The following is a 16,036-nucleotide window of genomic DNA, read 5'->3' on the forward strand; positions in this document are numbered from 1 at the left end:
TATCAACAGGTTCCACGTAACTTGGCTATGTTGCAATTAATTAACATTATTTATTTCGGTTTACTTAAATGTATTACATAAGGTTAACCTTCTTAATTTTGTCCTAAAAGTTTAATTATCCTAAAATTAATATCAAACATAAATTAAAACAATGAATCCAAGTTTAATTGATTAGTTTATTTAGTGAATTTTCACAACTTTTACAAAATCTTTACCTTGTGAAGATTCTTATAGTTAGGTGTTGTTAGGTATTGTTAGGAGCCAGAAGTTGTATTCCATCTATGGCATGTCCAAAATAACTGTTTTTATAATAAAAACAACTTTAATTGTTGTTAGCAGGTACACCACAAAAACTATTAATATAACAGGAACTTTTAAATAACAACATAATAGAAAGGGAACATTAAAAAGTCTCTCCATTTTCTCATGTTGCTAAAAACTGCTTAAAATAACACTTTATTTCAACATTTAATCTCCCAGATCAGCTCATTTGCCAGGCATGATGGGAAGTGAAAGTCCTGTTTGATTGAGTCCTGGGGTCCATTCTTCGTACCTCGACACCTTTGTGTTATGGATTAAAATATCAGCATTAAATTGTCTGAGATTACTGCATGTTCTCGTGTTCCTTGAAAAGGGCAGATGTATCGATAGTGGAATCCACGATCAGCAATTGGCTGGCGGCAAGACAGCAAAGTAATGACATCATATAATTAGAAAAGACACCTGACAAAAAACTTGACGAATTTCTGCACATTTATAATGAAATGAACAAAGCGAACAAATGACAGAACAACATAAATGTTATAATAGATAAATATAATGTGCACTGTTTTTTACATGATTCCCAATTATTTAGATTCACATAATTTTTATTTGTGTTGTAATTCGCAATTAATTTAATTTTATCTTTAAAGTAGATTTATTAACAGCATTAATTAAAAATTAATTAAAGTCAGGATCAAGTTATCTGCATCAAGTCACTCCCATAATAGCTGTCACCTTTCAAATTAATGCACGGCTCAGAATAACTGTACAAGCAAGTGTGTAACACTCCAATACAATTGTAAAGCAATTATTCCATCATAAATAAATCTTTCAATAAGTAAAATTGGCTGTCTATAGTGTTATAGACTACACAACATTATAATATTATTTTCAAATTAATTTGTAATTTTATAATTATAATTATAATTAATTATAATTTTAAATTATTGTCCCTGGATAAGTAGAGTACTCTTGAAATTAAATAGCAGTGGCTGGGGCAAATTTTAAGTATCAACTCTGCTTAAAAAGATGCAATCTAATCCTGTTTATATGAAATAAGCTGCTCCCGAGCAGGTTTAAGCTTATGGACCTGTTGCTACGGCAGCAAGTCCAGGATGAGCATTCCGAACAATCCAAGATCATGCCAAATCGTCATCAATCAAATCAGCTGAGTTAGCGATGTACGAAGAATGGGTCCCTGGTTGAGTTTACTTGATTGAAACATGTTATTGTAATATAAAAACATCAAGTTAAGTCAAAAAGTAATTGTTTCACGTCAATTTAACATGAAACAATTAAACAGAAACAGAAATCAGAAACCTAATACAATGGTGTTGAATCAAATTTAAATAAATATCGCCTTCGAAATGGGACGCAGCATGTATCTCCAGCTGGCCTCTTGTTACCTTGCACAAAAGGGATCTTTCGTCATTTTGCACTTTTCAGATTGCATAAAATTGTATTATATTCTATAAAACCCCTAGAATTATGTAATAAACTTCAGTCAGTTATTATTAAATAATAAAGACATTTGAAATTAAATTACAGTATTAAGGGTTAGTTATTTTAGTTATATGTATGTGTGGTGGGGAGGTGTGAAAAAATATAAGTGACTTAATTAAAGAACAAAATTAGTAATTTTTATCAAATAATTTTCCATTTATAATAAATAGTGTATTATTATTATTTCTAATTCTAATATACTTTCTTTCCCCATTGGACAGTAACTCTGTTTCTGTCAATAATAACATATTAGTAATAATATTATACTAATAATACATTTAATAATACAATTAAAAAATGAAAACAAAAACAAACAATGAGGCTAAATTGGTAAACAAGTCACTTATTCATTTTATGAAAGAGTGAAACTAATTAATGGAAAAGTAAGATTAGAAGTCTATTAGTGTAATGGTTTGGTGTTGCAGAGATGAAGCGTTCACGGACTTCCAAAAGCAAACAGATTTTATTGGTACAATGGAGAAGAACAACATCCAAACACGGGTTAAACATACACAAGAACAGACAAGGAGTGAAGGGAGTGAGTCCATATAAATAGGGAGTGCTGACGAGGGAGTCCAGGTGATGATGGTCTGTGATGATGGGGAGATGACGAGGGAAGTGAGTGCAGGTGTGGAGAACAGGAGGATTGTGGGAAATGGAGTCCGGGAGACACAGGATATGTAACAGAACCTCCCCCTCCCGGTAGGCGCGCCGTAGATGTAACACCGGGGAGGGGGGATGGGCGTCCTGGAGACCTCACGCCGGTGCAGGGAGAGGGACGGACATCACCGGAGGTCTCCAGGACGAGTCTCTGAGCCCAGACCGCCATGGCGGGTCCGGAGGCGATGGCGGCCATGGCGGGTCCGGAGACGATGGCGGCCATGGCGGGTCCGGAGACGATGGCGGCCATGGCGGGTCCGGGGCCGTGGGCTGCCATGGCGGGTCAGGGGCCGTGGGCTGCCATGGCGGGTCCGGGGCCGTGGGCTGCCATGGCGGGTCAGGGGCCGTGGGCTGCCATGGAGGGTCAGGTGCCGTGGGCTGCCATGGAGGGTCAGGTGCCGTGGGCTGCCATGGAGGGTCAGGTGCCGTGGGCTGCCATGGAGGGTCAGGTGCCGTGGGCTGCCATGGAGGGTCAGAGGTCGTGGGTGGCCACGGTGCTCCTTGAGGCCCACCCACATGTGTGACGCCCACCCACATGTGTGACGCCCACCCACATGTGTGACCCCCACCCACATGTGTGACCCCCACCCACATGTGTGACCCCCACCCACATGTGTGACACCCACCCACATGTGTGACGCCCACCCACATGTGTGACGCCCACCCACATGTGTGACCCCCACCCACATGTGTGACCCCCACCCACATGTGTGACCCCCACCCACATGTGTGACGCCCACCCACATGTGTGACGCCCACGGGTACTTGGCCCCCCCAAAAAAATACTTGGGGAGGTTAAGGAGGGTCTTCAGGAGTCTGAGGAATGGCGTGGGTTTGTGGGCAGGAGTGGGCTGAAGATGCAGACTCGGTGGCGGAGACTGGAGATGCAGGCTCGGCAGCGGCTGGAGCGGCTGGCTCGGTGGCGGAGACTGGAGCAGAGGGCTCAGCGGCGGCTGGAGCAGAGGGCTCGGCGGCGGCGGCGGCTGGGGATACTGGCTCGGCGGCTGAGACTGGAGAAACTTGGAGAGGGGTCCAGTCCATCCCCTCATAAACAATTAAAATCCCTACAGGAACGGGAGCGGGTTCGGCCGAGATTGGAGAGGGCTCAGAAGAAGCTGAAGAGAACTCAGCGGGGACTGAAGAGAGCTCAGCGGTCCTTCTCTTCCTCCTCCTCCGCCTTCTAGACCCAGCGGAGGTGTGTGAGCCCAGGGTGACACAGGAAGGAAATTCACTGGAGGGGTATGAGGAGGAAGATGGAGCTTGACAGACTGGCCAGGCTGCCCGTGTTTCCGGAAGGACTGGACGAGAGGAACACTTAAAATCCTGAACCTCTTGGACAAAGAATTTGGAGCCGTTTAAATACAAAATTAAATTTATGGTATCAGTTAAGGAAACATAATCGTCAGGTTCATAAAAACGGATTGTGTCCTCGTCCAGTCCATCCAGAAACAGGGCGATCAAATGAGCTTCCGACCAATCTGTCAAATAAACGAGCTCTACGAACTCCTCCACATACCTCTCCAGTGAACGTCCAACCTGGAAGAGACCGACGAGTTGTTCAGCCGCTGATGTCGGTGTGAGAGGTGGTAAAGGAGCAGGAGCCACAGCATGGAGAAACAGTCCCATTATGCTTGAGTGGAAGTCCAGCGGTATTGGTCTGTTCTTCTGTAATGGTTTGGTGTTGCAGAGATGAAGCGTTCATGGACTTCCAAAAGCAAACAGGTTTTATTGGTACAATGGAGAAGAACAACATCCAAACACGGGTTAAACATACACAAGAACAGACAAGGAGTGAAGGGAGTGAGTCCATATAAATAGGGAGTGCTGACGAGGGAGTCCAGGTGATGATGGTCTGTGATGATGGGGAGATGACGAGGGAAGTGCAGGTGTGGAGAACAGGAGGATTGTGGGAAATGGAGTCCGGGAGACACAGGATATGTAACAATTAGAAGACAAAGTTAAAAAATTTTAAATTTACATTTTAGAAATAAGCTCTAAAATGTTTTAAAATTTAAAACATATGGATGAATTGTTCACTATGAGATCAATATTCATTTCATGGCAAATATAAACATCAAATATGTCAGCTGCTAAATCCGACACTATGGTTTGTGAGAAATGAGTCACACCGTGTGCATGAGATCATTTGGTGAAAGTGTATGCACATGGTGTGACTCATTTCTTTTTTCCTCTATTAGTGCTCAGCTTTCTGAAACTAGAAAACATGCAACTCCTTAACTAGTCCTGCTTTAAAATACAATCATTCTGAAAGCTCCTCCAAACAATAAACAGGTTTTCTTCTTAAACTGAAGTTACACAAAACCCTCAATAATAAAATGTACATGGTTGTTTCAATCTCTTTAAAATGCTCACCATTAAATTGACTATATTCTTTCTTGACGTTTAGCGTTTAACTTTGATTGGGGCGTACTCAGTGTGCTCTGCTGGGTCACTCTCTATGTGAGCTGGTGTGGCGGCAGTTTTAACATGGACTACAGCAGAATACGTCACGTCATCCTGGAGAAAGAGGAAAAGATGGGGTGATTGCTGGCACAGTATTCAAAAAGTTGTGCAACCATTGTGCAATAGTGAGTTTGTGCTTACCCGATTGTCTTGTTCTCTATTTAGTTCTACTTCATCCCTGGTCACCTTTTTCACATTTCTGCCTCCTACAACATAAAACATTTTAGCCAGAATGTTTTAATATCATCAGAGAAATTCATCTTATGTTGGTTATCAGTAGTTTGTACCTATTATTCTATAGTGTTTCGAGAGTTTACAGCTCCATTAGCTGGTCATTTACGAGTATATCTGTGAAGAACGTGTGATTGTGTTCACATACCTCTGAATCTCCAGTAGATAAATGCCAGTAATAGCACCGAGAGAATCACCCCCAACAAAATGAAAACATCTGTCGAGAAAACAGAAATACATGACAAATGCAATTTTGTTTTCAAAATCAGAACAAATATTTTACAATTTGATATAATAAAAGCTGCACACACAATTAAATGTACACTATTTAACTTATGGTTAGAAACAAAACTAGGCTATGCATGCATTTTGCGTAAGAACATTGTTGTATTTGTATTTTGGCTCTCCGAAAAGCCAAGCCCATGTTGATTCTCATTCTATTACGAACTCTGTCTCCAGGGCCTGACATTAACGTTTTTGCTCACCAGCCACTGTGGCTAGTGGTTTTCCAAAGTTACTAGCCACTCAGCATTTTCACTGGCCACAGTTTTGATGTTGGTAAATTATATGATTAAAGATGACTTTGTTATGCTTAATTTACTTTATTTTGAGTCATTTTACTTGATTCAATAGATTTAAAACCCTTTCAAACTGGGCAAGAGGTAGACAATATAAGCATGGGCTAATTTGAGAAATTTATTAAGTTATTTGTGTTAGGCTATATAAAAGAACAAAGAAGCAAATTACAAAAACAATAGTAAATTAAAATTATATTTTTTTCAGATACAGTAGGTTTATTTAACATATAGCCTACATTTATTTAACATCTTCTGTTGTTTGATTAACATCAATGACAGACAGGTAGGCCTATTTAATTGGGCTGCTGAATGCATGGTCGTAATATACTGACGCATATTCAGTTATTACCCACCTGTTTACGTCAACTTAAGCCATAACCGACTGTATTCACGCGAGATACTCCACACGATGGATCTAGACATCTGTGTGCACGTGTATTTGACTACTCAGGCGCGAGGAGAACTGATCGCGCGCGCGACAGAACGCTTTTGTTGTGTGTCATTCAGCGCAATTCCGCCTATCCCTCCTTCACTAACTGCACGTAAATAACGAATTGTGTGATTGGATTGTAATTTTGTGCTAAGACGATCTTCGATCATTTGGCTGTAAACTGAAATTATATTCAACCCGCCAAAGTGGCTAGTGGGAGTGGCTGTCTTACCCGCCACAGCTGAAATCTACCCGCATTTGGCGGGTGTTAATGTCAAGCCCTGTCTGTCTCATTCTCTTTTTGGCAGCAGACTCCTCTGTTCTAATTCCTCTGAGTTTAGAGATTTAGCGTGCTCCATGTCAAACTTGCTCGCTGGTTGTGATAACTAACCTATGGCAATTCCACACCGTACATGTGTCAAAGTAGCCGAAGCAACTTTTCTTTATTTACGGATATGAGGAGACATACAACAGCGAGTGACTTGTAAATGGCACGTCCTGATTTTGCCAGGTTATACCAAGTGACAACCTCCCCTAGTTTCTCTTGAAGCCAATACGGACATGACTTAAACTGCAATTCATCGACTGGCCGCTAGGGACAGGCTCCAAAAGAGAGCAGAATCTCATTGACCCCCATGTTTAAATGCCCAACTTAACAGCAGAAAAAAAAAGACAGAAAACAACCCTTGACAGTTGTTCCAGGATGAACAAAGATGTTTTACTTGATGAAATCAGTGAAATCCATCCAGACAGTTCTAAAATATTAACATTTATAATAGGCTTAACATAGTGAATCAGGGTAAGATAGAAACACTTTATGTAAGGGTTGATGATGTGTTGACCCATTATTTAAATTTTGGTAATTTTTAAAAAGTTACATTGGGAACTTTTAAAATAATAAAAATGATGACAGATAATGATAAAATATTGTAATTGTGGTATAATGAAAATGACTTACATTGAGATGTGTCGTGTGGTTGTTGAGGTGGTTCAAGTTCTTGTGTTTGGTGTGAAGGTTGAAGTGTTGCTAAACTGATGGATGTATGGATGTATGGTTTCTCTGTCCCGAGAGTAACTGTCAATGATAATATAAGAATGCAAACAGCATGTCATCCTACAAGTTTACCTCATTCATAAAATCAGTAGTAATGATGATCAAAGTAACATCAACAGAACAAAACTACCTTCAACACGAAGTCTGTAGGAGACTGTTTGAGACGAGACAGAACAATAATAGTCTCCTTTGTCCTCTGCGGTCAGTGCTGATATGTGTAGAGAGAGATTTCCTGGAGATGTTTGATTCAACAGTTTGACTCTGTTCTTGTGCTTCTCAGACTTTTCATTTGGGTAAATTTCCTTAAAAGCTTTTTCTACAATATACATCCATTGTATCTGTTCAGGTTTAGCCAGTAGTTCAGAGCATGAGCAGGGCAGAACCACAGACTCTCCTGCATATCCAGTCACCGGAATCGTTGCCTCTGTGTTCTGAACCAAATCACAGCCTAAAAACATATTTATACAAGAAAAAAGCCATGAATGACCCACATTGTAGTAAGAACACAAGTGAAACTCAAAGGTCAATGAATGTACAATTTAAAGTCTGTCACTGGTTCTCCAAACTTCTTAGTTTATTTTAGTTTATTTCATTCTCATCTAATAATTTTGTAAAAAATAATGGTAACACTTTACATTAAGGTTCCCTTTGTAAATGGTTTGTTAAAAGGTTCCCTTTGTAAATGGTGTTTGTTAATGAGTAATAAGTCATTATAAGTCAATAAGTGCATTATAAATCACTAATAATGCAGTTATAACTGCATGAATAAAAAGGGCGACTTTAATGCAATACCTGCCAAATAGTGAGCCGTTTTTAACTCACATGTTATAAATGCTTAACCCTCAGAGGTCTGAGGATTTTTGGGGCCCTGGAGAAGTTTTGACATGCCCTGACATTTGTGCTTTTTTCAGTTGTTCATAAACATATTAATGGAAAAAGTGTCATTACACTGTATTCAGCACAAACTAGGCTACAATAATATGTGAGGAACATGTATGTACATGTTTGTGTTTTTGAAGGAATAACGTTTATGCGTGGTTATTGAAAAAACAAAAAACTTAAGTCACTGAAATAAGGCCAAAAAAAGTATATTAAATCTGTGTTCATAAGACTTCTGGGTATTGGAGGTTGTAGACTAGTGTTTTTGCTTCAGAATGAAGTAAAAATTATCCTTCCTACTCCTTCATATAAAACAATAGAGAGATTTAAATTTTCTAAGACACTTTTGGTCAAGAAACACAGTATGCGAGGAGGCGGGAATCCTCATGTATAATGGGTGATTCTCACCTGCGAAGACAAAAGAATTGAATAATAATGACCTGAAATGACTTGCATATTAATGAGGCCTTTCAGTCAGGTAGGCTGTGAAAAAACCCTCTGTGATCATGCTAATAACAGGATTAAAGTCCACTCAGGACAAAAAAAAACATGATTTTTGTGATCTCATGCATGCACGTATTATTGCACATGATATGAAGAAAATTTTGTATAGGCCTATGTTAAATTACACTACCAGTCAAAAGATTGAACACATTATAATGCCATTATAATGTTTTTAAAAGAAGTCTCAAGTCTCTAACCAAATAATGGTTTTCTATTTTAATATACTTTAAAATATAATGTATTTCTGTGATGCAAAGCGTCTGAACATTCCTACCTCTAGGGCATTTCATATAGGCTACTATATTTGTTATATTATAGAGCCTAAATGTTGATGTGCAGTTGACAAACTATAAATCATTAAAAAGATCTAAGACTCAAGCTTCACATTTTGACTCTTAAAATCTTATATTGACCATAATTTCTTAATATGCTTAAAAGCATACACATTTGGAGAAATATTGATGGATTCTCATATGTTTATATCAATTTTCTATACAGAGGAGTAATATTTATTATTCTATTATCGTCATTACTATGAGTGCTGGATACTGTGTTTTCATCATACATACTTGCAGCCGGAGGGCGCTCTGCCCCTTTTGTCCACAAATGCCTCAGTAAAAGAAGAGGAATATCATCTGACAATCAAGGAACTAACAGAGGCAAGAGATCGCTAAATATGGCTATTCAAAACACTTTTGAAGACATTAAATACACGATTGAGATGATGAATGCATGTATTGACTGAATTTGCGTCTGAATAGCGCTGGCTCCGTGGGCGTGGCCTAGGGCTGTAGTCAAGTCCACCTTTGTCGAGTCCAAGTCAAGTCCAAGTCCAAAAGGTTCAAGTCCAAGTCAAGACCGAGTCCAAAGAGGTTCAAGTCCAAGTCAAGTCCAAGTCCAAAAGGTTCGAGTCCAAGTCAAGTCCGAGTCCAGACAGAGACAGAAAAAAAAGAATCCTCTTCAAGACCACGTACATAACTATTGATCATTTATGTGATGAGAGAGACAGCATATCTTAGATTCTAAAATAATAATTTTGCATTATTATTTTTTGCATTATTAGGCCTACTTGTTTTTAAATTCTCTACAACTGTGGTTCCCAAACATTTTACAGTCGGGTACACCCTGAGGCATTTAACATTCTTCTGCATACCCCTTCTCTTCCACTTAGACTGCTGCAATCACACCTTTTCCATTAAGGGACATTATTCTCCCCTTTAAACTGATTGTGCATTAAAGTGCTTTTATTTTTACCTCTATAAATACCTTTATAAATAAATAAATGTTTTAAATTAAAAATGTCCAAAAGAGAAATAAGCAATGATGTTAAAACGTGTGATACTTTTAAATATTGAACTAAAACCGCCAGTAGGTGGCGGTAAGTCACTATCTTAATGAGTGAGTCATCAGAGTCATTTATTCATTCATTCAGTAGCGAAGCAAGTGGATGTATTTTTGAAAGGGTAATTGAATCATTGACTCTCATGGTTTTTACACAGCCACAGATTCGTTCACAAAACATCGATATGAGTCTCAGTTCTGCTGTGGCTTTTGTTTGAACTAGAGATGCGCTGATTGCAATTTTCTTGGCCGATTCCGATTTCCGATTTTTGGATAGTGTGATCTGCTGATACCTATTTTTTCTGATTCTGATTTTCTTTCTAAGAACTATAATTAACAGCATATACAAACAAAAATCTACCTTTCTTCAACGCAAAGTTTTATTTTCATAAAAAAGTAAAACTCAGTAATAAAATGAGAACAAATAAAAAAAATCCAAACAGCAAATAAATGCAATAGAAAAGAGAGTATAAGTTTTTCAGGTTAAGTAGGTTTTTATTTAGATAAGAAATACTACAGAAATTAAAGTAATCAAATGTAAAATAACACATCCACGTTTGTTTACCTTAATTTCTGTATTTTTTATTGTAAATATTAAATACAGATTTATTCTTACCATTAAAGTTAAAAACGTATTCAGTCAAGAGCATAAAGTGAATTTCTTTGTCTTTTGTTCTTTAAATAACAGGACAGACAGCTGCAGGAATATTGGACTGCTGTCCTTTTAAGAGTTTATAAACGGACTCAATACTGTTACACAACATGCGTTCTCTTTCTTAGCTATATAACGATCCAAAACTGACTGTGTTTATCTGAATAATTGCCAAGACGAGCATTTTTACATAATTTTGTATGTATTTGATCTTTTAAGCGCAGTAAGCCACTCATTTTGGTAATTGTTGTGACTCTGTTTGACTTCTGTCTCTGTTTGAGACTGAGCGTGGCTTATTCGCTCCACTGATCAGTGATGATCAGTGGTGCGCGCGCTTTCGGCGTGAGCGCGAAACCTGCGGGAACCGGAGCGAATGAGAAGAGTGTGAGAGAGAGAGGAGGCGCCCGCGCGAGTGTGTGTCACTTCACCGTGAGAGAAGAGAGCGAGAATGCGCAGCTGACTTTATTGCCTGTGCGTCGCCGCTGGTAACAAAAAAGATCGGCTCGGAATCGGTAAGAAGTGAGACTGACCTGCTGGACTGGGTCGAGACCAACTAGAACTTTTGGCGAGACCAATGACCAAGTCCGAGACAAGTCCGAGTGCAAATACCAACGAGTCCGAGACGAGTCCGAGACAACAGAAAAACGTCTCGAGTCCGGACTCGAGTCCAAGTCCGGACTCGAGTACTACAGCACTAGCGTGGCCGCATTAGCGGATAATGAGCTGAATCACGGACTTCTGACATGGCTCTCTTTTCATACAGATTACATAAACACAGAAGGTTTGTTTTCGATTTGACTTACATGTTTTAAAACCTGACATCTTAACGTTTTTTTAGACATAAGTGTAATTTTTTTGTCATTAGTATTCACTAAGTTACAGTTCATTTTCTAAGAACTATCAGATTGGACTTCGTTCAGAGGGAGAGGAGAGATAACGCATCATGTTAGTTTTCTTTATTTTACAAAGAGCACAACATTTTGTTTTTACTCTGAGTGTACACAAATGAAAGAAGATATTCCACAGATTAAAATGGTGTATAACTCTTAATTGTATGTGCAACATTGACGGAGTATTTTGAGTCTCTTTCACACTGATAAGAAAAAACCACGGTGGTATCGCCGGCGATACCTTCAGACCTCAGAGTGTGTTTATTAACACTTATTTAACTCAAAACCAGATTCCTGGTTTATTTCATGATGCAGCAAAAATTGACTATCATAATTAGACTGAAGGGTGTTGTATTTGTGCTTTTCTTATTAATAACTTATTAATATCTCATGACTGCCACTTTTCTTACTATGTTGCTTACCAGAAGTTTCTGTCTTACCCATGATACTCTTCAAAAAGGTCATGATGCCTATCCACAGCAGTGTATAAAAGCTGATTTCTTGTTTTTTAAAGATGAAATTTCAACTTTATTTTCAAAATAAAACAAAATATAATAACCATAACTTGATTAGATATTAATAATGAAAAATGTAATTCCAGTATTAGTTAACTGTGAACCCTAATGCAAGGTGGACACTTGTGAACCATTTATTAATGAGTTATAAACATTAATAACCTGTGAAAGTGAACCTTAATGTAAAGTGGAAACCTGCAAACCATTTATTAATGAATTATAAACATAAAAAAATCTATGGGGTATTTTGAGCTGAAACTTCAGACACATTCAGGGGACACCTTAGACTTATATTTACTTATATATTGTGAAAAAGCGTTCTAGGGCACCTTTAAACTTTTTCATGACCTTTTTGGAGAGTATCATGGGTAAGACAGAAACTTCTGGTAAGTAACATAGTAAGAAAAGTGGCAGTCATGAGATATTAATAAGAAAAGCACAAATACAACAACCTTCAGTCTAATTATGATAGTCAATTTTTGCTGCATAATGAAATAAACCAGGAATCTGGTTATGAGTTAAATAAGTGTTAATAAATACATTTATTAAGCATTTATAACATGTGAGTTAAAAACGGCTCACTATTTGGCAGGTATTGCATTAAAGTCACCCTTTTTATTCATGCAGTTATAACTGCATTATTAAGGATTTATAATGCATTTGTAAATGACTTATTACTCATTAACAAACACCTTTATAAACCCTTTACAAAGGGTCCTTAATGTAAAGTGTTACCAATATAACAATTGAATGTCTATTCCTGAGCTGTCAATCATGTTTAACAAGAGCGATTCATATTTCTAGAAGAAGCATCACTTACCCTTCACTGTTAAATGAATGGATGTAGATTGTTCAGTCTTACACTGATACATCCCTTCATCGTCCTTTCTGAGGTCAGAAATGAGAAGAGACAGATTTTGTGGAGAACTTTCATTAAACAGCACACGTCTGCCGCTGTACTTCTCATACTCAAATACTGGAATCCATCGTTGTCCACTGCCAAAAAGCTCCCATGTGAATGTGTTGACTGTAGACTGAGGATGAGCGCAGGAGCAGGGCAGCACCACTGATCCACCTGTGTATCCTGTTATTTCTATTGTCTGACGCTCATTTGAAAGAATACAGCCTGAAAACAAGAGAGCTTGTCAAAAACTTACAAATGGGCTTTACTGGAATATATAATAATCAGGAAAAAGCTGAGAAGAGCTTCAGGTTTGTGTTCATGAGCAGCACTTTATTGTGTTCATTAGATCTCACAGTAATTCTCTTCTTTGAACGAACTGGACATTTAATATCAACAACTTAATCTCTGAAGGATTTTTGATCAGAAACTTGTAGTTTAATGCAATGTAAGTTATGTTCATGTGAATTAACATGATTTTGAAAATGTTGTGAGGGCCTTTATTCAAACCTTTTAATGAACATAGAAAGACAATGTTGCTCAAATCTCATCACATTCAGTTTTTTTTTTTTTTTTAAATGTATTTATTTTTCTTTCATTTGTGTACACAAATACAATTTTTAGTTTCTGTATGCATTATTTCACTATAAGAAAAGCAGCTGCCCTCCTGATTTCATCCTTTAGGAATTCAAAGTTTGAATATTTCTGAACATGTGAACAGACAATCCTATCTAATACAAATTTCTTAAAATGCTTTATTAAAAAAAAAAAAATTGTTTTTAGATATGTTTTAAACTGATGTTTTAAATAACTACAACTACATCACACTGATCTCACACCAGTTCCTCATAAATTAAAAAATAATCAAAAGTCTGAACTTACCAGTACTAAATTGAATCATAAAGAAGAAAAGATATAAATGGTCCCTCATGACTGGTTCTCACTCACTAATGGCACGACTCTGTTTTGTGTGGGCTGTCTTTTTTTCTTTTTCTTTTTTTAGTTCATGTTAGCTCTTACTTTTCTGAAACTTCAATTTCCTGTTTCATGATACATCTCTGTATCCCCCTCCCTCCATATTTAAGCAATATGTAAGCAAATAATCAAACAGAAGTATATTGGTGGTGTGGGGTCAAATATTCTTGAAATAAATCATCAAATGAGTCATAAATTAAAAAAAATCATCTAGATTTAAAGGGTGTTAAGACTTATGTATGGCTTAATATAAAGTAAATGATGTCTCTTACTGAAATATGTAGTAGAAAACCCATGAAAGATTTACGATATTTAAAAAATCCATGACATATTTGGACAATGGGGGCACCATTTTGTTTGCGTTCTATGTCGATGACGTCAAATGGTTGCACTCTGTCAGCTACTAACATTACTCTATGGCTATTTTTACCGCAACACAACTCAGAATATAATATACGATGCATTGTGCAGCTTTTGGTTGTAATTTTCAGTCGATGAGCCACAAGAGAAGCGATGTAAGTCTTTAATTCTTTACTAGCGATAAGAGGAGAAAAGAATGGGAAGTTGTGAATAATGTGGATGAATAAAACTTCCTAAAGATCCGTGTTTTTGTTCTCTTCACTTTAGCCCTGGTGCCTTTAAAGCTTTTAGAAGACCACAGCTGAAAAAGCTTACAGTTGCTGATGGATATAAGTGAAATGCTTTAACCAAATGCAGCGTCTGTCGTGGAGTCTGATGAGGGCAGCCCATAACACATCCTGATTGAAACAGACTGCCTCAAAGCTTGTGTGCACTGATGCACAAGATATCTGTGATCGCATAAAAGAGTAGCATCTTCTCTGCATGTTTAACTGTGTGTATACATTCAGGTGACACATCATATTTTATTTATAAAAACTACTGTATTTACACTTGGCCACATAAATGTGTCTCCGCAAAATATCCGATCTTCAATTCCCGCGCTATATGCAGATATCATGGAGTTCACGTCACCGAAAGCAACAAATATGAGCTGCATTATATTGATTATCAGCTAATGTCAAAATCAAGACAGCAGTCAGAGAGAGCGGCAACAGCACCGGTAAGATCATTCAGTCTCATTACTTTTGATGAAGATGATTGTGTTTTGAGCGCCTGCGACTTACTTTCAGTTTTGATTTGCGGCATTTTGTGCGTTGTCTTGCTGAATAGAAAATCAGCTGCACATCTGCACTGATGCGTGCTGCAGTAGTGCTGTCATATCTGACTATAACATTATTTAACCTATAACACGCTCTCTCACATTTATTTTTTAGTATTTTTTTGAGAGGAGTTATTTTATGTAGTTTCAACAAACAGATGCATTTAGGCCCCGTCCTCACGGAGATGCGTTTTTGTGAATACGCACAAATTTTGTATCGGACAGGCGTTTCGTCCACACGGATCTGGCGTATTCGAAAGGTGACACCGCTATTTTTTGAAACCGGGTCCCAGAGTGGATAAATGTCTTTGCGTTTTCGTGTGGACAGCATATCCATATATTATCTGAAATGATGTGTCATCACCCCACGTGTTGACCCTAGTCAGACGTGCTAACAGCACAAAACAGCAACAACAGCAATAGCAGACTCTAGATGCTTGTGTTCGTGCTGCAGAAGCTGCTGAACCAAAATAAAGCGTTATTTCTAAGCTTTACTGAAGTTTGTATTCAGCGCGCAAGGATTATGCGCATGCTCCAAGTCTTATTCGCTGTTTTAATTGTATCTCTGTGACAGAATTACAGTGCCACATACTGGTCTGGCATGTATACTACATCGTTTTGAGTCGTTTCAGTGGTTTCATGTGGACCCAGATATTTTGAGACAAGAAAAAAAAAAAAAAAGATTGGTTAGGGTAAGCTCCGGCTTCGTGTGGACGTAGCCTTAGATTTGCTCAGTTTTGACTGGAATGCGTCTCAGACCACCTCCTGAAGTGGTTTGAGTGATCGGATTTATATCCGTCTCGAGTGCCACATTCTTCACAACTTCCTATTCTTTTCTCCTCTTATCACTGGTAAAGCTGTAAAGACTTACATCGCTTCTCTTGTGGCTTATCGACTGAAAATTACAACCAAAAGCTGCACAATGTGGCATCGTATATTATATTCTAAGTTGTGTTGCGGTAAAAATAGCCATAGAGTAATGTAAGTAGCTGACAGAGTGACGTCATCGACTAAAG

At 38.1% G+C, this 16,036-nt stretch overlaps 1 protein-coding gene and 1 long non-coding RNA gene across 2 annotated transcripts in view; both read right to left on the reverse strand.

Moving 5' to 3' along the window:
- Window positions 1-14,023, reverse strand: part of LOC125244920 (polymeric immunoglobulin receptor-like) — a 62,266-nt gene extending 48,243 nt beyond the window's left edge. The window contains exon 1 of the mRNA XM_048155314.1: window positions 13,748-14,023. Within this exon, the coding sequence (XP_048011271.1) occupies window positions 13,748-13,796 (49 nt within the window). The 5' untranslated portion in view covers window positions 13,797-14,023. The remainder of the gene's footprint in view (window positions 1-13,747) is intronic.
- Window positions 4,698-5,312, reverse strand: LOC125244952. The gene is made up of 3 exons (XR_007179408.1): window positions 5,270-5,312; window positions 5,032-5,096; window positions 4,698-4,944 (listed from the first exon to the last, which is right to left on the reverse strand). It is a non-coding gene; the product is annotated as an uncharacterized LOC125244952 (long non-coding RNA).
- Window positions 14,024-16,036: the final 2,013 nt, after the last annotated feature.

Source organism: Megalobrama amblycephala, linkage group LG14 (genome assembly GCF_018812025.1).
Source record: "Megalobrama amblycephala isolate DHTTF-2021 linkage group LG14, ASM1881202v1, whole genome shotgun sequence".
In the NCBI taxonomy this organism is placed as follows: Eukaryota; Metazoa; Chordata; class Actinopteri; order Cypriniformes; family Xenocyprididae; genus Megalobrama; species Megalobrama amblycephala.